The 21589-nt window shown below is 49.4% G+C and overlaps 1 protein-coding gene across 1 annotated transcript in view; it reads left to right on the top strand.

Moving 5' to 3' along the window:
• CLEC16A (C-type lectin domain containing 16A) overlaps positions 1 to 21589 on the top strand; it is a 122148-nt gene that overhangs the window by 64552 nt on the left and 36007 nt on the right. Inside the window, exons 17-19 of the mRNA XM_056866272.1 lie at positions 1232 to 1360; positions 13435 to 13555; positions 20148 to 20299. Coding sequence (XP_056722250.1) covers positions 1232 to 1360; positions 13435 to 13555; positions 20148 to 20299 — 402 coding nt within the window. The remainder of the gene's footprint in view (positions 1 to 1231; positions 1361 to 13434; positions 13556 to 20147; positions 20300 to 21589) is intronic.

Below are 21589 nucleotides of genomic sequence, written 5' to 3'. Positions count from 1 at the left end.
AGTTGGAAGAGTCATCAGGGTCATCTAGTCCAACCCCCTGCACAATGCAGGAAATTAACAACTACCTCCCCCCACATCCCCAGTGACCCCAACCCTCCCCCCGCCATGCAGGATCGCACAATCAAAACACTCCCGACAGATGGCCATCTAGCCTCTGCTTAAAGACCTCCAAAGACAGGGGACTCCACCACCCTCCGAGGCAGCACATTCCACTGTCGAACAGCCCTCACCGTTTAGCTTGGAAAGAAGGTGGCTAAGGGGAGACATGATAGAGGTGTATAATATTATGCATGGTATGGGGATAGTGGACAGGGAGAAGCTTATCTCCCTCTCTCATAATACTAGGAACGCATGATCATTGCTGAAGCTGGAGGGTGAGAGATTCAAGCCAGCTAAAAGGAAGTATTTATTCACACAACACAGTTGAATTGTGGAATTCCCTGCCCCAGGATGCGATGGCTGCCAACTTGGGAGGCTTTAAGAGGGGAGTGGACATGTTCATGGAGGAGAGCCAGCGTGGTATAGTGGTTAAGAGCGGTGATTTGGAGCGGTAGACTCTAATCAGGAGAACCGGGTTTGATTCCCCACTCCTCCACATGAGCGGCGGATGCTAATCTGGTGAACGGGGTTGGTTTCCCCACTCCTACACATGAAGCCAGTTGGGTGACCTTGGGCTAGTCACAGCTCTCTCTGAACTCTCTCAGCCCCACCTACCTCCCAGGGTGTCTGTTGTGGGGAGGGGAAGGGAAGGTGATTGTAAGCCGGTTTGATTCTTCCTTAAGTGGTAGAGAAAGTCGGCATATAAAAACCAACTCTTCTTGTATCCATGGCTACTAGTAAAAATGAATGCTAGTCATGATGCATCCTTATTCTCTCTAGAATCAGAGGAACATGCCTATTACATGAGGTGCTGTGGAACACAGGCAGGATAAATGCTGTTGCAGTCAACTTGCTTGTGGGTTTCCTAGAGACACCTGGTTGGCCACTGTGTGAACAGACTGCTGGACTTGGTGGGCCTTGCTCCAGCAGGGCTGTTCTTACATTCTTATGGGGTTTGCTTGCCCATGAGCCAAAGAACCAAGATCCGGTTTCTTCCCTGGGTCCGAGAGGGATCTGGGCTTGTTCCTTCTGTAGCCCAATTCAGGATTTGGGTGTGTGTGTGTGAAGATGTGTTGCACATTAAGTTCGGAATGGGGTACGCTGTGTGCTTACAGTGCGGTTTGTTTCCCAGCTGAAGCCCATGAATGTGGAGTACCTGATGATGGACGCCTCCATCCTGCTCCCACCGACGGGGACGCCGCTCACGGGAATCGATTTTGTAAAGAGGCTGCCGTGTGGAGATGTAGAAAGGACACGCAAGGTGACGTGGCTGGGGCTAGGGCTCTCTAGTTGTGGGGGTGCACAGAGGAGGAAGGAGGGGACACACGTGCTGTGCGAGGGAGACCAGGCTGAGAGTTTGGGACTGGCCCAAGGTCACCCACCAAGCTTCCATGGCGTGAGTGGGGACTCGACCCCGGGGCTCCCAGATCCTAGTCCGACACTTTGACCACTACGCCACGCTGGCTCTGATTGCACAGACTCCATTCTCACAACAACCTTCTTGTTGGCATCAGTATCCAGTAGCCAGGAAAGGTTTTGTTTTTTGGACCATGGTACCTAGATGATGGTCTTCTATTGGGAGTTGGCTTGCACCTCACAAAGGTGGGGGGAAATGTGTTTGGTCAGAGCCTTGCAAGCCTGATAAGGAGAGCTTTAAACTAAATCTTCTGGGGGAGCGAGACGTAAATTTAAAACCTCACATGAGGACAATAACTGCAGATATAGATATGAAGGATTTGAGGAGGGTAGCACATACGCAAGGAAAGACAGTTCAGAAACTCAACAATGGGAGGGAAACAATTTTAAACAAGCTGCCAAAAAGAAGGACCCAAGGTCTAAGATGTCTCTACACTAATGCACAGACCATAGGAAATAAGCAAGATGAATTACAACTCTTAACAGAGCGAATCAAATATGATATAATAGGCATTATGGAAACCTGGTGGGACAAGTTCATGATTGGAATGAATTACTTGAAGGGTATAACCTATTTCGGCAAAATAGACCAAATCGGAACGGGGGAGGAGTAGCATTATACGTTAGGGATGATTGCACCTGCGAGGAGGTCCAGGACTTAAACACTGGAAGCCAGCTTGAAAGCATCTGGGTAAAAATTAAGGGAGAGAAAAACAGTGATGTCATTGTGGGAGTCTATTATAAATCCCCAAGCCAGACTGAAGAGTTAGATGATGCCTTCCTGGAACAGATTTCCAAGCATTCAAAAAAGAGAGATGTAGTAGTAATGGGAGATTTTAATTATCCTGACATCTGCTGGAAGACAAACTCTGCCAAGACAATAAGGTCCAACAAATTCCTCACTTCCCTTGCAGACAACTTCATTGTCCAAAAAGTGGAAGAAGCAACAAGGGGAACAGCCATTTTGGAACTGATCTTAACCAGTAATGATGACCTGGTTTATGGGGTGGAAGGAGTGGGATCCTTAAGTGGGAGTGACCATATTCTCCTGGAGTTTGTTATACAGCAGAAAGGAGAAGCAAGGAGTAGTCAGACACACATTCTAGACTTTAAGAAAGCTGGTTTCAATAAATTTAGGGAACTACTGGGTGTGATCCCGTGGGTAAGAATACTGAAAGAGAAGGGAGTGCATGAAGGATGGGAATTTTTTAAAAGTGAGATATTGAAGGCACAATTTCAATCACTTCCAATGAGGAGAAAAAATGGTAGAGGTTTGAAGAAACCAGGGTGGATGTGTAAAGAACTTTTTGTTGAAATAGGATTTAAAAAGGGCATGTACAAGAAGTGGAAAAAGGAAGAAATCAAACAAAGAGGAAATTAAACAAGTAGCCAGCACATGTAGGGAGAAAGTCAGGAAGGCTAAAGCGCAGAATGAGCTCCGGCTTGCCAGGGAAGTTAAAAACAATAAAAGGGTTTTTTGGTTATGTCCAGAGCAAAAGGAAGATCAAGGTAATGATGGTGTCATTGCGTGGAGAGGACGGTGAATTATTAACAGGGGAGGCAGAAAAGGCAGAATTACTTAACACCTTCTTTGTCTCAGTCTTCTCCCAAAATGAAAATAGTACTCAACCTGAGAATAAAGGAGCAGAGGATGCAGTAGAGGGATTACAGCATAGTATAGACACTGGGATAGTACGGGAATACCTAGCTATTCTTAATGAATTCAAGTCTCCTGGGCCGGATGAACTGCTTCCAAGGGTGTTAAAAGAACTGGCCGAAATGATCTCAGAACCATTGGCAATAATCTTTGAGAATTCCTGGAGAACAGGAGAAGTTCCAGTAGACTGGAGGAGGGCAAATGTAGTCCCCATCTTTAAAGGGGGGGGGGAAATCCCAAACAGTTATCGCCCAGTCAGCCTGACATCAATACCAGGAAAGATACTAGAGCAGATAATTAAACAGTCTGTAAGCACTTAGAAAGAAATGCCGTGATCGCTGACAGTCAACACGGGTGTCTCAAAAACAGATCATGCCAAACTAATCTCATATCTTTTTTTTATAGAGTGACAAGTATGATAGATGAAGGGAATGCTGTAGATGTAGTGTACCTTGATTTCAGTAAAGCCTTTGATAAAGTCCCCCATGATCTTCTTGAAACAAAGCTAGTAAAATGTGGGCTGGACACTGCTACTGTTAGGTGGATTGATAATTGGTTGACCAACCGAACCCAGAGGGTGCTCATTAATGGCACAACTTCATCCTGGAGAGGAGTGACCAGTTGTGAGGTTCTCCAGCCAACCTCGGCAATCCCCAAAAGTCACTCGCTCAGACAGGCAGGTCTAAAGCAGGTAAACGTTTATTCAGGAGCCGCAGGTACAGCATAAGCAATCCACAAGTTCAAAGCTGCTAATGACAAACCAAACTACAAAGCATAACTTTAAGCACAGAGCAATCCCAGGTGCAAAACCAAGCAGGCCTGGGAATGAGGAGATAACGGTGCTGGTAGGAAGTAGGGAGTGAGCAAGCCATAATACTGAAGTTGCCTGCTTGAGACTCAAGGGGGGAGGAAAGGAGCGGGGACAGCTTGAACAGCTCAGAGAAACAAAACCAAAAGATGCACTTGAACAGAAATGGGCCTAACTCATGGCAAGAGCCTGCCTGGACAGCATGACTCCTGACATTCTGCCCTTCTTAAGACCCCCCTCCCAGGTCCGGGACAGGCCGAGGCTTTTGGGGGCAGGCGTCATGAAATTGTCGTACCAGATGGGGTGCTGCTACATGCTGGGCCGCCACCCATTCATCATGTGCTGGTCCCAGATGTTTCCAACGTACCAAATAAAACAACTTCCCTTTTTAAAGTTTGGAATCAAGGATTTTAGAGACTTCCAGATGCACCTCCCCTCCCACCACGGTTGGTACCTCGGGCTTAGGTTCTGGGTGGAATTGGGGAGCCGCTACATAGGGCTTGAGAAGACTGATATGAAACACCGGGTGGATTCCCCTGAGGGCTTTGGGAAGCGCAAGCTCTACAGTCACTTCGTTGATCACCCTTGTGATGGGATAGGGACCCACGTATTTGTCACTGAGCTTTCTCCATGGTCGTAGGGTCCAAAGGTTCTTGGTGGATAAGAAGACTTGATCCCCCACCGAAGACAAACCTTGCTCCCCCCCCCATCAGTTTTAAAAAGGCTTTCCAGAACTTAGCCACGAATTGAGCCCCCCTGTCGGAGACTATCTTGCGTGGAAACGAGTGATGTTTCATCACGTGTGTAATGAACATGCGTGCCAGCTTCTGAGCTGTCGGTAAACCCGTACAAGGGACAAAATGCACTTGCTTAGAAAATAAGTCCGTCACCACCCACAACACCGTCTTCCCTCGGCTGGGGGGAAGATCCATAATAAAGTCCATGTCACTGACCTCCCAGGGAATGGACGGGACTTCCAAGGGTTTGAGAAGTCCCGGGGGTTTCCCCATAAGTCTTTTAGAGGTTGCGCAGGTGGGGCAGCTGCGCACGAAAAGGTCCACATCAGCTCTCATGCCCGGCCACCAAAATTGACGCCTCAATAAATGCAAAGACTTGACAAACCCGAAATGTCCTGCGGTTTTTGCCCCATGAGCCATCTCCAACACTTCCCTCCAAACAGTTTCCAGAACATACAGTTTCATCCCATGAAACCACAACTCCCCCCGGCGAGTGAGAGCTTGAGGGAGCGTTTGGCCCCCCTCTTGCTGACGTGGCTTCGGCCACCCTCGCGCGGAAGGCTTCCGGGAGTCCGCTTGCCGGGTCAGCATGCATCGCTTGGCTCCGAGCACGAGTGACTACGGCCAATCCCGGCACCTCCCCCCGTTGTTCCGGGGTGAATAAGGAATCTACGGGGCGGTCGATTTGACTGCGGTACTGGGGGAGTCAGGGCAACACATCAGCCAGACAGTTTTCCTTTCCTGGAACATGTTTCAGCATGAATCGAAACTTGGCAAAGAACTCTGCCCAACGAACCTGTTCGGCTGATAATTTTCTAGACCCCTTTAGCGCCTCCAAATTTTTGTGATCGATCCAAACCTCAAAAGGAACGTCAACCTCTTCCAAAAAATGTCTCCAGACCGTGAGGGCATGTTTCACGGCCGCTGCCTCCTTTTCCCAAATGGCCCAGTTTAGTTCAGCTTGAGAGAATTTCTTAGAGAAATACGCACATGGTTGCAATTGTCCACCCTCACCCATTTGTAAAAGTGCTCCTCCCATGGCAACATCTGAAGCGTCCACCTGAACAAAGAAAGGTTTTTCCCAATCAGGGTGTTTTAACACTGGTTCGGATGTGAACAACCATTTTAGCGTGTCAAACGCCTGTTGACATTCAGGAGTCCAAAGCAACCTGGCTTACGGCAATGTGGCTGCAGACCCCTTCCCTTTTGTTCACAGCAGAGAGGTGAGAGGCAAGGCTACTTGCTCAAAGTCATTAATAAAATTGTGGTAGAAATCAGTGAAACCGAGAAATTGCGAGTAGTGGGGACTTCCCACTCCATAACTGCTCGAACCTTTTCTGGGTCCATAGTGAGTCCCTGCTGTGACACTATATATCCCAGAAATGTTATTGAGGACTGGGGAAAGTCACACTTGGAAACCTTGGCGTACAACTTGTGGGCACGCAGTCGACTTAACACCTCCTTCACCAGAGCCACATGCTCATCCATGGTTTGAGTGTATATTAAAATGTCGTCCAAATAAACAATCACTCCTTTAAACAATAAATCATGCAACACCTCATTAATCATTTGCATGAAGACACTCGGAGCTCCCGTCAATCCAAACGGCATTACTAAATATTCAAACATTCCAAAGCAACTAGAGAAGGCAGTCTTGTGTTCATCTCCTTCCCTGATCCTAAAGCGATGGTACTCTTCCACTAAATCAAGCTTAGTAAAAATCCTACCTTTCTTCAACTGACCGAGCAGATCTGGAATGAGAGGAAGTGGGTAGGCTGTGTGACCGCATTCAGTCTGCGGAAATCTATGCAGAGTCGCAAATCACCAGTCTTCTTATTCACAAAGAACGCAGGTGCCGAAAATGGTGCCGAGGATGGGCGTATGAAACCCCTTTCCAAGTTCGTGTCCAAGTAGTCTGTCTTAATACAGCCTTTTCTTTAGGACTCATGGGATAGATCTTCCCTTTCGAGAGTTTACCATCCCCCACCACTTCAATTGCACAGTCAGTTACTCGGTGGGGGGGTAATTCATCACATTTGCGCACATCAAACACGTCTGCAAACTGTGCATATTCCTCGGGGAGGCGACGTGATGAAGCCTCCCCCGATGGAAGCTCCTGTAACGCGGCTGCTTATTCTTTGAACACCATCTCCCTCCTGTGCCGGTCACACTGGGCCTGCGAGAAAGTAATCATTCCTTCTAGTCTATGGTTGGACTATGGCCACGTAACCAATTCATCCCCAACACTGTGGGGTATTTAATAGTGGGGGCTATGGTAAAATGGAGCTGTTCCCAATGCTCCCCAACTCCCAAAGCGACCCGGGCTGTTCTATGCGTGACCGCCCCACCCCTAAAGTCACTACCATCCATCTGGGCAAACTAGATGGGTTCGGGCAACTCAACCCTCTTCACCCGTAATTCACGTGCAGTCTCTTCATTTATCAAAGTCCGAGCACAGCCTGAATCATCTAGCGCTGATACTCGTAACACGGGTCCCCCCCTGGGTAACGCAAGAGCGACCTGAATGAACACATTGTCTTCATGATCGCTTACCATCACTGGAGCTCCTTGCTCAAGGTCCGGAGCGGCCTGCTGTGGAGCTCCCTTTACAGCAGACTGACCGTTTTTTGCTGGCGGGCTCCACTCTTCCTCCTCGCTGGAGGAAGAGGAGTCTTTATTTGTAATCCGCGGCTCCGATGAGCCGGTAGCTTTCAGCGGTTCTTAAGTGGGTTGAAGCTGAAGAGCTGTGGGTGTCCCCCGTCGTCCCAGTGGGGCGCTTCTTCGGCACGCCTGTCCCTCGGTGTGCACCTTCTCTAATTCCACAGCTGCTGGCTGGACTGGGGCCGTTTTTTCTGACTGGGATGGGCAACGAGCGGCAAAATGTCAAAAGCCTCCGCAAACGAGACAGGCACTACTCTGGAAACGTTTAGTCCGTTCCGTCGCTGACAGACCCCCTCCTTGTAAGGACCGAAAGTCTCTAGGGGCGCCTGGCCTGTCTCCACGGGGCTTGGCCTCCCGCACGGTACGCTGCTTTGAGAGTTGCAAATGTTGCCTACAGTTTTCAATGTCGGCTGCATGTCGCACCCATCCCTCCATGTCCGGAGGATTCCCTTGCATGAAAGCCCAGTGCTGCAATTCGGGATTGAGCCCCTCCCAAAAATACTGTACTCGGGTGGCCTCGCTCCAGTCCAGGATTTTACTTGAGAGCAATTGAAACTCGCTAGCATACTGCACCACCGACTTAGTCCCTTGGCGCAGCTGCAGAAGAGCCGTCTTAGCCCGTTCCCCCGGTGCGGGTCTTCAAACCGGTTACGGAGGGCTATCATGAAGTCATCCAGACTTCTCAAAACTCGAGAGCGCAGTTCGTACTGTTGCACCATCCACGCCGCTGCTTCCCCCTGAAGCAGCGATGCAACGTATTGAACCCGGCTTTCGTCTGAGGTGAAGGTTGCACCCTGTTCATGCATGAACACATCCACTTGGATCAGGAAATAAGACAAAAAGTCGCTCGGCCCATCAAACGTCACCTTCAACTCACGTCGGGTTGGAGGCGCTGGACCCGGCTGCCCCGGAGGCGGAGACGGTGGTGGCAGTGGTAGAACCGGTTGGTTACCAGGAGCCGCCGGTTGGTTGCCGGGAGGCTGCTGAGGCTGCTGTTGCCATAAGTTGTTCAACTCGTGCCACATGTCTTGCATCAAGGTTTGCATGGCATCCATCCTTTCCGCCATCTCCTGCTTCTCGAAGCGGAGTTGCTGGAGTTCCTCCCACTCGCGCCGCCAGACCGATTGCCTACAGGCCGGGTCTTCCTCAAACCCCTCAAGCATCCCAGAAATCGCTGGCCTCCGGCGCCTACTTTCTGCCCCGGACCCCATCCGAGGTTGGGGAGAATCCATCCAGGATCGAATACGAGAAATCTTAGGTATCGCACCCTTCCCGGTGCTGCTTGGTTTCTCGTCCACTGGCTTGTCCCCCTTCGAGCCAAGATCGGGCTCGGCCGGAGGCACCGTCTTGTCCTCCTCCTTCTTGTCGTCTCCGTTCCCCGCCATAGCCACCCTCGCGTTGGGTTGGGAGCAGACAACGGAGCAAAAGGGATTAGCAGCTTAATGTGAGGTTCTCCAGCCAACCTCGGCAATCCCAAAAAGTCACTCGCTCAGACAGGCACGTCTAAAGCAGGTAAACGTTTATTCAGGAGCCCCAGGTACAGCATAAGCAATCCACAAGTTCAAAGCTGCTAATGGCAAACCAAACTGCAAAGCATAACTTTAAGCACAAAGCAATCCCAGGTGTAAAACCAAGCAGGCCTGGGAATGAGGAGATAACGGTGCCTGGTAGGAAGTAGGGAGTGAGCAAGCCATAATACTGAAGTTGCCTGTGTGAGACTCAAGGTCAGAGCAGCGGGGGGAGGAAAGGAGCGGGGACAGCTTGAACAGCTCAGAGAAACAAAACCAAAAGATGCACTTGTACAGAAATGGGCCTAACTCATGGCAAGAGCCTGCCTGGACAGCATGATTCCTGACACCAGTGGGGTGCCACAGGGGTCTGTCCTGGGACTGGTACTAATTAATATTTTTATAAATGACTTGGATGATGGAATAGAGGATATGCTATTCAAATTTGCAGATGACACCAAGTTAGGAGGGGTAGTTAATACCCCAGAGGACAGGGTCGGAGTTCAGAAAGACCTTGATAGACTGGAGAACTGGGCCAAAAGCAATAAAATGGATTTCAATAGGGAGAAGTGTAAGGTACTTCACCTAGGCAGAAACAACATAAGGCACAGGTACAGGATGGGTGAGAGTTGGCTTGACAACAGTACATGTGAAAGTGATCTGGGAGTCTTAGTGGACCACAAACTCAACATGAGTCAACAGTGATATGGCAGCTAAGAAGGCCAAGGCAATTCTGGGCTGCATCAATAGGAGTATTGTGTCTCGATCCAGGGAAGTAATACTACCACTGTAGTCTGCATTGGTCAGACCTCACTTGGAATACCGTGTCCAGTTTTGGGCTCCACAATTTAAGAAGGATGTTGACAAGTTGGAGCGTGTCCAGAGGAGGGCGACCAGAATGGTCAAAGGTTTGGAATCCATGCCCTATGAGGAGAGACTTAGGGAGTTAGGTTTGTTTAGTTTGGAGAAGAGAAGGTTGAGGGGAGACACGATAGCCATGTTTAAATATTTGAAGGGATGTCATGTTGATGAGGGAACTAGCTTGTTTTCTGTTGTTCCAGAGACTAGGACATGGAGTAATGGATTTAAACTAATAGAAAAGCGATTCCACCTAAACATTAGGAAGAACTTTCTGACGGTGAGGATGGTTCGACGTTGGAATACGCTGCCTCGGAGGGTGGTGGAGCCCCCGTCTTTGGAGGTCTTTAAGCAGAGTCTAGATGGCCATCTGTCGGGAGTGCTTTGATTGTGGGATCCTGCATGGCAGGGGGTTGGACTGGATGGCCCTTGTGGTCTCTTCCAACTTGTGAAGGCAGAAGCAGTAATAAAAACAGTGGTGTCCAGGAGTCCGGCAACCAACTAAAAGGGGGCAGAGTAGGGTGACGTAACTCCGTACGCCAAGGAACATAGGAAGGTACGGGGCCATCTGCCCTGCTGTGATACGCACTAGTTGAGGATTGGCAGATGGCATTGCTACATTCTGGCCCAGCCGAGGCCAGGAGAAACGTCTGGCTGGGAACTGGAGGGGCTTCTCTCCTCCACACCCCACCTTAGGCCTGCATGACCCTCTGTGAGCATGGGTGGTTGCTTCCTCCCGTTCTCCAGACGCACAGCCAGCATGGTGTAGTAGTTAAGAGCGGTGGTTTGGAGCGGTGGGCTCTGATCTGGAAAACCGGGTTCAATTCCCCACTCCTCCACATGAGTGGCAGAGGCTAATCTGGTGAACTGGATTTGTTTCCCCAGTCCTCCACTTGAAGTCAGCTTGGGTGACCTTGGGCTAGTCACACTCTCTCAGCCTCACCTACCTCACAGGGTGTCTGTTGTGGGGAGGGGAAGGGAAGGGGACTGTAAACTGGTTTGATTCTTCCTGAAGTGGCAGAGAAAGTCGGCATATAAAAACCAACTCTTCTTCTAAAGCAGTGGTTCTCAACCTTTTTTGCTCCATTCCTCCCTTTCACCATTGTTCAGAATATAATTCCCCCTTCCCAAGATAGTCATAAATGTTATTGAATGTCACAGATTAAATTAAAAACAAGCTACAATTTTACAGATTGTACATAATCTACAGGACCCCTCACTTTGCTGAATAGTGATCTCAATCCCCCCCCCGGAACCGTAAAATCCCCCCCTGGGTGGGAATTCCCCTCTTGTTGAGAACCCATGATTCTAAAGCAAAGCAGTTCCCTGGGGGGGAACGTTGAAATATAGCCAACGCTCCCTTTTGCCTTGAATTCCTTTTGCGCACAGAACATACCACGCTTCGCACTTCCCTTGCAACGCTGGTGCATTCTTACTCCGCTACTTCTGTTTGTTTTTTTCCGGCATACATAGAATTTTTTTATTTCTGTGGGGAGGAAGGAATAAAACCGCGACAACATCTTCAGTCTTGAGAACGTTCTTGGAAATGCCGGCTGTCATTCCTGTCTCGCAGCTCGCTGTGTTTTTGTTGCCTTTCGCAACGGGCACAGTTTCTTATCTTTTATCTCTGTTTGCTCACACAGAAGCAAACTTCTAGGAAAGCAAAAAAGACGTTTTCCTAGAACAGAACTTTGATTCCGCCTAAGGGGATCTGATGGCTGGAAACAAGATGTAGAGAAATACACACACACACCCTGATTCGCTGCAAGATGTGCTTAAAAGTTGTTGAAAGCAAGACTAGTGATGGAAGCCGTTCCTTTTCCTTTTGGGCTTCATGAACTGGAGGTGTGGTCTCCCTTTTCCTTACTGAATGAGCTTTTTAAAAACAATGGCAAATGAGCGAACAGATTTTAAAAGCTGTTTTTTTATTTTGCCTCTCCATCTCCAATAGAAAGCCACAACCCACGGCTCTTTTCTGCGTTTGTACGTATCATACATTAATATGAATTACTAGGAGAAAGGGGAAGGCTCCCAGGTATTCCCCTTAAAGGCAGAAGTGGGGAGAGGCTAAACTTTTTTTTTATTAAACAAGGCACCTTCTGCAGACACCAAGGGCCTTTCCCCAAACATCTTTCTGTTTCTGTCCTTTCCTTTCCCTTTTGCTCCTCTTCCTCCTCTTCTCCTTTCATCCCAGCTGAAATATTGCACAATTTCTTTAACAATCTCTCCAGGAAATCCTGGGGACGATGCTGACCCCCCCTCCAGCCACCACTTGGAGGTTGGCAATCCTAACCTATATGGACTTTTTCCTCCCCCCACCCCTACAGCCAGCATTTTCCACCCTGCCCTGGCCCCCAGCAGGGTTTTACCCTGGGCAAATCGTCGGCTTCATAATCACGTCGGCACAACGCTTACATTTCTTTTTGCATTTCAGTAACTGACAATCGATGTTGCCGTTTCCAGCAGGTCCGGATTTGGGCCTGTTAGAAAGAATCGGGCGCCAGATGCTCGTCTCGAAATGCAAATGTTCCTAATTATACTTCCCCAACTGCAGAGTCATTTAAATTCCTTCTCGGACAAACAGCGGTGCGGAAGGGACCCTGGAAAAGAAACCGAGGAAGCCTATTTGTCTCAGCAGTAGTGTGTACAAAAAGGATCTTGGGGTCTTAGTACACCAAACACTGAACATCAGTCAGCAGTGTGATGCGGTAGCTAAAAAGGCAAATGCGATCTTGGGCTGTATTCACAGAAGTATAGTGTCCAGATCACATGAAGTGATGGTATCGCTTTACTCTGCTCTGGTTAGACCTCACCTAGAGTACTGTGTTCAGTTCTGGGCACCTCAGTTTAAGAAAGATGTAGACAAGCTGGAATGTGTCTAGAGGAGGGCAACAAAGATGGTGAGGGGTCTGGAGACCAAGTCTTATGAGGAAGGTTGAAGGAGCTGGAGACTGAGAGGGGATATGATAACCATGTTCAAGTATTTGAAGGGCTGTCATATAGAGGATGGTGCCGAGTTGTTTTCTGTTGCCCCAGAAGGACCAGAACCAACGGGTTGAATTTAAATCAAAAGAGTTTCCATCTAGACATTAGGAAGAATTTCTAACAGTTAGATCTGTTCCTCGGTGGAACAGGCTTCCTTGGGAGGTGGTAAGCTCTTCTTCCCTGGAGGTTTCTAAGCAGAGGCTAGATGGCAATGCTGGTACTATGGCCTTAGTTAGCTCGTAAGAGGGAGGGCATCTTGGCCTTCTCCTGGGCATGGAGTAGGGGTCACTGGGGGGTGAGGTGAAGGGGAGGCAGTTGTGAATTTCTTGCATTGTGCAGGGGGTTGGACTAGATGACCCTGGTGATCCCTTTCTATGATTCGATTCTAATGTGTTAGCCACCTCGGTGCCCCTATGAGAGCAGAACGGCATTGTAAAAATCTTGCTAAATAAATACAAAATTTTAAAATTATTGTATGCCACCCAGGCATTGGTTTTTTGTGTCCATTATAAACTTCAGACCCCCCCTCCCCTTCCAAAAAGAAGGCCGAAGGAAGCAGGGGTTGGGCAGAGATCTGGAGTCCTGCTTTTTCTTCACCTTTCCCATGGGCAGTCACTTGATGAAATCCCGTTACTGTTTGGTCTGGATGGGCGTTTCCCCTCCTCCCCAGGTGACCATCTTTGTTTCTCCCCCCACCCCCTTCAGGCCATCCGAGCCTTCTTCATGCTGCGTTCTCTGTCGCTGCATCTCCGGGGGGAGCCGGAGACCCAGCTGCCCTTGACGAGGGAGGAGGACCTGATCAAGACGGAGGAGGTCCTGAACCTGAGTGAGTGGCCCGTCGGGAGGGCACCTACGCGGCCTCGGCAACACTCGCCATTTCGCTTGCGGCTTCGGAGAGGAGGGAAGGAGAGCTCCATTGCAGACCGAGCCGTGGGGCCCTCTGCCCCCTTTCTCCTTTCCCTGCCCCCCACCGGCCAAGAGGAAACTTTTGCAGGGTTAAATTGAGCCTCTGCTTTTCTGAAGGCTGAGCCTGTTGTGAATGTTCAGGCGGTTCATTTTATTTTCATTTACTTCAATTAATTTTGTTTATTTAATTCATTTATACCCCTCCTTTCTCCCCAGTGGGGACCCAAAGCGGCTGACGTCGTTCAACTCTCCTCCATTTTAGTCTCACAATGACCCTGTGAGGTAGACCAGGCTGAGAGTGTGTGACTGGCCCGAGGTCATCCAGTGAGCTTCCATGGCACGAGTGGGGATTTGAACCTGAGTGTCCCAGATCCTAGCCCAACACCTTAACCACTGCACCACATTTTATTCTCTGCTTTTCTCCTCAGTGGGGACCCAGAGCATCTTACATTATTCTCCTCTCCTGCTCCTACCCTTTGAGATAGGCCAGGCTGAGAGACGGTGACTGGCCCAGGGTCCCCCAGCAAGCTTCCATGGGGGAAACGGAGATTTGAACCCGGTTCTCCTGGATACTAGTTGGGCACTCTAACCACCACACTGTATGAGCCCCTCAATGTTTTGCCTGGCTTACTGTCTCAAAACATGTTAGGTGCCCTTCTTGTTGGGGTTGCCATGTAGTGGTCCTTCTACTCTGGCTACCTTGATGGGGTTTGGTGGCTGAAACAGTTGCCTCCTGGGCCAGGGAGCTCCTGATTCACAAAAGGATCTTGGGGTCTTAGTAGACCAAACACTGAACATGAGTCAGCAGTGTGATGCAGTAGCTAAAACTGCAAATGTGATCTTGGGCTGCATCAACAGACGTGTAGTGTCCAGATCACGCAAAGTGATGGTATCGCTTCACTCTGCTCTGGTTAGACCTCAACTAGAGTACTATGTTCAGTTTTCGGCACCGCAATTTTAAAAAGATGTAGACAAGCTGGAACGTGTCCAAAGGAGGGCAACAAAGATGGTGAGGGGTCTGGAGACCAAGTCCTGTGAGGAAAGGTTGAAGGAGTTGGGTGTGTTTAGCCTGAAGAGGAGAAGACTGAGAGGGGATATGATAACCATGTTCAAGTACTTGAAGGGCTGTCATAGAGAGGAGGGTGCCGAGTTGTTTTCTGTTGCTCAGGAAGTTCGGACCAGAACCAACGGGTTGAAATTAAATCAAAAGAGTTTCCGTCTAGACATTAGGAAGAACTTTCTAACAGAGCGGTTCCTCAGTGGAACAGGCTTCCTCGGGAGGTGGTGGGATCTCCTTCCCTGGAGGTTTCTAAGCGGAGGCTTGATGGCCATCTGTCAGTAATGCTGATTCTGTGACCTCAGGCAGATAATGAGAGGGAGGGCATCTTGGCCATCTCCTGGGCATGGAGTAGGGGTCACTGGGGGTGGGGGTGGGGAGGTAGTTGTGAATTTCCTGCATTGTGCAGGGGGTTGAACTAGGTGACCCTGGTGGTCCCAGCTCTCTGATTCTATGATTAGCTACAATGTTATTGGCAAGCTATGCTTTGTTTTGTTTTGTGCACGTATAAGGAGCATTCTCTCTCTCTCTTTCTCTCTCTCTCTCTCTCTCTCTCTCACACACACACACACACATTCACCCTCTCTATTTTTCGGAAGAGTGAAAAGCCACTTCTGCAGTAACACTAACTGGAAGCCAGGAATGCTCCAAAATAGCCCCATGGTATTCTTGGAATGCTTCCTTGTTTTATTTTCATTACCAATTCAGTGTGTGCTGGGAAGCCCAGTGCCCTTGTTCCATCTTGGCACGCACAACCCACATTAAGAGAAGCGCCCAATCACTTTTATCATAGTGCATTTTGGAGGCCGTGTCCTGCTGTCGTTGGCGGGATCAAGACAGGCGGTGGAGGCGACACGTGAACCAGGGATGGGAGCAGCCTGTGAGTTTGTGATGCGGCATCAAAGCCACTGAGAGCAGTTTTGCCGTCTTTCATAAAATCTTAGAGTTGGAAGGGGCCATAGAGGCCATCTAGTCCAACCCCCTGCTTAACGCAGGATCAGCCTAAAGCATCCCTGACAAGTGTTTGTCCAGCCTCTGCTTAAAGACTGCCAGTGAGGGGGAGCTCACCCACCTCCCTAAGTAGCTGATTCCACTGTCAAACTCTTACTGTAAAAAACCTTTTCCTAATGTCCAGCTGGTACCTTTCTGCTCACAATTTAAACCCATTATTGCGAGTCCTCTCCTCTGCTGCCCTCCTAAGGGACAGCCCTTCAAATACTTAAAGAGAGCAATCCTGTCCCCCGTCAACCTCCTCTTCTGTAGAGCGAACATTCCCAACTCCCTCAGCCTTTCCTCGCAGGGCTGGGTCTCCAGGCCCCTTGTCATCCTTGTCGCTCTCCTCTGCACCTGCTCCATTCTGCCCACATCCTTTTTGAAGTGAGGCCTCCAGAACTGCCCCCAATACTCCAATATTGTGTGCAGTTCTGACCAATGCAGTGTACAGAGGAATATGACAAACCCTTGCCTCTCCACCACAAAGACTTCTAAAACAAGGCCCTGGCAGAGGGAGAGCGCAGGCCCAGTGGCAAATCTTGCTGCTCTGGGCCCAGGCTTTGGGAAGTGGTTCTGGGTTGCTGGTGTGTAGGCAGATTTTTCTGATGAGTTTGCAAGCTCTGACCAGGACCCAAGGAACAGAACCATCTGTGCCTCATGCCCCAGGAAGGTTTGAGCCTCCGCTTCCTGAACAGAACTCCCCACCCCCAGGGGACTTACCAGCGGCCTGGCTTATAATGTGGAAGTGAAGCAGAGTGTCCCTCAGTTGCAAATTGGACCGAGATCAGTGTTCTTGGCACTTGTGTGGGGAGGTATAGTTCATAGAATCATAGAATTGGATGGGACCACCTAGTCCAACCCCCTGTACAATGCAGGAAATTCACAACTACCTCTCCCCCCACACACCCCGAGACCCCTACTCTGTGCCTGGAAGAAGGCGAAGATGCCCTCCCATGATCTGCCTAAGGTCATAGAATCAGCGTTGCTGACAGATGGCCATCTAGCCTCTGCTTAAAAACCTCCAGGGAAGCTTACCACCTCTTGAGGAAGTTTGTTCCTCTGAGGGACCGCTCTAACTGTTAGAAAGTTCTTCCTGATGTCTAGACGGAAACTCTTTTGGTTTAATTTCAACCCGTTGGTTCTGGTCCGACCTTCTCGGGCTACAGAAAACAACTCGGCACCCTCCTCCATATGACAGCCCTTCAAGTACTTGAAGATGGTTGTCATATCCCTTCTCAGTCATCTCCTCTCCAGGCTAAACATACCCATCTCCTTCAACCTTTCCTCATAGGACTTGGTCTCCAGACCCCTCACCATCTTTGTTGCCCTCCTCTGGACACGTTCCAGCTTGTCTACATCCTTCTTAAATTGCAGCGCCCAAAACTGAACACAAACAAAACTGGTGAGGTCTAACCAGAGCAGAGTAAAGCGATACCATCACTTTGCGTGAGCTGGACACGATATTTCAGTTGATACAGCCCAAGATCGCATTTGCCTTTTTAGCTACCACATCACATTGCTGACTCATGTTCAGTGTTTGGTCTACTAAGACCCCGAGATCCAAGGGGCGGGGCCATGGCTCAGTGGTAGAGCATCCGCTTGGCATACAGAAGGTCCCAGGTTCAAACCCCAGCATCTCCAGTTAAAGGGACCAGACGAGCAGGTAATGGGAAAGACCTCTGCCTGAGACCCTGGAGAGCCGCTTCTGGTCAGAGTAGACAATACTGACTTTGATGGACCAAGGGTCTGATTCAGTATAAGGCAGCTTCATATGTTCATTTTAAAAAAAAAGGTTCGGGGTCAAGCCTATAAAATTATGGCAATTTGGGGTACCAGGCTGTCTCGTCCAAATGTCTGAATTTTACAGCCCTCGTTGGCAACCAGGATCACTCAGAGGGGTGCTCTGCCCCTCCCCAATGGCTTTCTACCAAATCCTAATTCTGCAGCTGTCACCTCCTTTATTTATTTAAAACATTTTAATGTCGCCTTTCTACCCATTCGGCGTCCCCAAGGCAACGGTCGCGAAAACGTTTGAACAGTTAATAAATACATTTAAAATTATGAAATAATTCATTAAAACCACATAAACAAATAACAGCGGAACCGGGAAGGAGGGCCGTTGTTAGGGGTCTGCCAAACAAAACGGAAAAGTCTTCACCTGCTGGCTTAGGACAGAGGGAGAGGGGTTCCAAAATTCACACCTTCCTCTTGCTCCCGGCCAGTTGCTCCTATTCACATGCGTGTGTAAGACTTGGCTCTGGGGTCTCCAGGTGAGCAGGTTACTGCTCACGGTGTGTTGCTGTCCTGTTGGTACACCCCAGGCCGCTGGCACACAAAGACTTAGGATGGAGCAGTACAATAAAATTGCAATTCAGGGAAGAGATGATAAACAGCAGCGTCATAAACAGGGTTCTCTAAGGAAATGACATCATTTGCTGTGGTGTCCTGGGGATTACCTCTCCCCCCCACCCCGTCTTTGTCAGGAAGCAGCTCCCCAGTGCAGAATTTCAGCTCGTTAAACTAACTGGAAATGTGATTATCCTCTAACCGTCAGGTATTTCACGCGGGTGCTCTTAAAGCAAATCAAATAGCAGTTTTGGGGAGGGGGCTTTCATATGGCACGAGGTCGTTGTTTCCTGCCTATTGATTGTTTTGATTGGTACCTGCATCCAATTTTCTTTTCCATTTTCAGTAATGTTCATTGAGCAAATTTAATGTACATTCCTGTAACCTTCCTCAGTTTTACGTAACAATCACAATTGATCTGTGGCACGTTTAAAGTGCATTTTGCTGTTCGGTTTTCCAATGTCTCTCGTCTCAAAACGTGCAGTTTCCCCAAAGCCTCCAACTTAATATTTTTTAGCCACGGGGAGGATTGAAATATCAGATCAGTTGCTTTTCCTGGAAATCCAAATAATGTAGCCTGTTGAGACTAAAGCCGTTTACCCCTCCCTGAGATTCTGCTGTCACAGGTAGATATATTCTCCTCGTGTTTCTTTTGAAAGGATTTTGAGCGTTCTGTCAAGCCCAAGATCTCAGAGCGGTGTTGCCGGAATTGCGGGTAAACCAGTTCGGCTGTGGATGGAGGTTGGGACTTTCCCCATCAACCTCCTGCCAGTTTGCTGCTTCCCCCAAAACATGTTTCTTCCAAGAGTATTTGCCTTGGCTGCTGAGGTCCAGCTGTTCCTGAGCCAAAATTCTCCAGAAAGCTAAAGGGCCTGCCGTTTGCCTCCAAGGCAGTGGGAATCTGACTTGCATATGGTGTGTGTGTGGTGGGGGGACTGGGGCAGCTTCACCATCAGAGGAGAAACTCTATTACAAGCCAGTTTAAAACGAATAAAAGCCATAGAGATTGTAAACAAGGCAGGATTCTGTCTGGTGCGGAGAAACGTTAGCTCTTCCAGGGAGACTTCTTCTGTAAAAACACCCGGTATCTGCTCTGGCTGAGGACTTTGGGTTTCTGCACCCAGAAATCTTTCAAGGCCCCGGAAAAGCAAGAGGGAAGGGAGTTGGAAAAGCTGGACGTTGTGGAGTAAATAGGTGTAAACGTCTTCAAAATCAGTTGGAATGGTGGACAGGCCGCACATATATTCTAGTTGTATTTACTTATTACCCTGCTTTTCTCCCCAGTGGGGGGACCCAAAGCAGTGGACAAGGATTTGGGAGACCCAGGTTTGAATCTCCACTCTTCAGTGAAAGCTCGCTGGGTGACCTTGGGCCTGTCACACACACTCTGCCTGACCTACCTCACAGGGTTGTTATGAGGATGAAATGGAAGAGAGGATAACGATGTAAGCAGTTTCGGGTTCACACTGGGGAGGAAGACAATATAAATGAAGCAAATCATAAATAATACAACACCGTACTCTCTTCTGTTGTTTTTCTCAACACAACAACCCTGTGAGGTGGGCCAGGCTGAGCAAGGCCACCCAGCAAGCTTCTCTGGTAGAGTGGAGATTCAAGCCCAGGTTTCCCAGGCTCCTAGGGCAGCACTTAATCCATTACGGCACAGTATTTCGGGGAGAGGCATGGCCTATGGTGTTTGAGACTAGGATTCGGGAGACCCAGGTTCAAATCCCCGCTCTGCCATGGAAACTCGCTGGGTACCTTGGGCCAGTCACGTTCTCTCAGTCTAACCGACCTTGCAGGGTGGTTGTGCTGATAAAGTGGAGGAGGGGAGAACGATGTTTTAAGTCACTTGGAAAGGAGAAAAGGGGGATATAATTTTTTAAAGGGAGGCTTCTGTTACCTTAGATTTTTTGTGGCGTTATGTTCTCATAGCCTGCTTGAACGGATGCATGAAGTACGGCCGACTGTAAGTGAGTTGGTGTCCCTAAGATGCCATAAAATGTTCCTGGGTTTATTTCTGCAGAGTTGTCCCGTCCCTCTGAAACATCCTAGGGTTTCCTCACCTTCTTTCTCTTATTCCTCTCCTCCCCCTCCTTTTTTTTTGTTTCGCCAGATAACAGCGATTTAATTGCCTGTACCGTGATCACGAAAGATGCCGGTCAAGTCCAGCGCTTCCTGGCGGTCGACATCTACCAGATGAGCTTGGTGGAGCCGGAGGCAGGCCGCTTAGGTTGGGGAGTGGTGAAGTTTGCGGGCCTTCTCCAGGTAAGCTGGCGCTGAAGGGGGGAAGGGGGACCTTCAAGTCAGACAGAGGCTTGAGTCCTTTGCCGGGTGCCCGGATCAGTGCCATCAGTGCCCACGGGAAGCTCTCTCCCACTGTTGTGTCATTGGCCCCCATAGCACCGAACGCCGACTGACTGGCACTCAGAGGTCTCGGCCACTTCTGTGCATGGTGCAGTGGTTAAGAGCGGCGGACTCTAATCTGGAGAACCAGGTTCGATTCCCTGCTCCTCCACATGAGGGGCGGAGGCTAATCTGGAGGCTAATCTGGTTCGATTCCCCACTCCTCCACACGAAGCCTGCTGGGTGACCTTGGGCCAGTCACAGTTCTCTCCAAACTCTCTCAGCCCCACCCGACCTCAGTAGGTATCTGTTGTGGGGAGGGGAAGGGAAGGCAATTGTAAGCTGCTTTGGGACTCCTTAAAGGTAGAGAAAAGAGGGGTATAAAAACCTTCTCTTTCTCTTTCTATTTGTTTACTTCATTTATTCCCTCCCTCCCTACCCTGTGGGGGCTTAACACAGGTTACATTATTTCCCCCCCACACCTCCATTTTATCCTCACAGCAGCCCTGTGAGAGGGAGACAAGGCTGAGAGTTTGTGATTGGCCCAAGGTCACCCACCAAGCTTCCATGGCGTGGGTGGGGAATCAAACCCGGGGCTCCCAGATCCTAGTCTGACACTTTGACCACTAAGCCACGCTGGCCCTGATTGGACAAACTCTGTTCTCGCAACAACCTTCTTGATGGCATTTGTATCCAGATGTCATGGCTGAAAAGGACTGCTCAGGAACTGGGACCTGAGCTGGGAGACGTCCCGTCGAGGGGTGGTGCCTCCTGCCCTCAGCATTTAGTCCCCTTAAACTCCCAAGCAGATTTTTTCTTTTTATTTATTTATGTCACCTGTACCCCATCTTTCGCTCTCCTTTCTCCGTGTCCAGCACTGGACAAGCACTTGTGAGGGATGCTCTAGGCTGATCCTGCATTAATCAGGGGGCTGGACTAGATGGCCTCTATGGTCCCAAATCTGTATGATTTATGAATTTATTTATTTACTTGCCCTTCCCTCTGAGACTTGAGATGGATTCCATAATTAAAGCGGAGTGATCAGAGCCGTACAGTGGACCCAAGCAGGGCCCCTGGGTGACAAATCCCGTGCTCTGCCCCTTGGCCGCAGCCCCTCCCAGACCAATAAGGGTCTTGTCCCCTGGTCCCACCGCATGCCCTCTGCCACCAAGCCATGAGTCTCTCTCGTGCCCTGACTGGCTTCAGTTTCAT

Source organism: Euleptes europaea, chromosome 21, assembly GCF_029931775.1.
Source record: "Euleptes europaea isolate rEulEur1 chromosome 21, rEulEur1.hap1, whole genome shotgun sequence".
Taxonomy (NCBI): domain Eukaryota; kingdom Metazoa; phylum Chordata; class Lepidosauria; order Squamata; family Sphaerodactylidae; genus Euleptes; species Euleptes europaea.
Note: the sequence above shows the minus strand (reverse complement) of the source record. Positions and strands in the feature narration are given on the sequence as shown.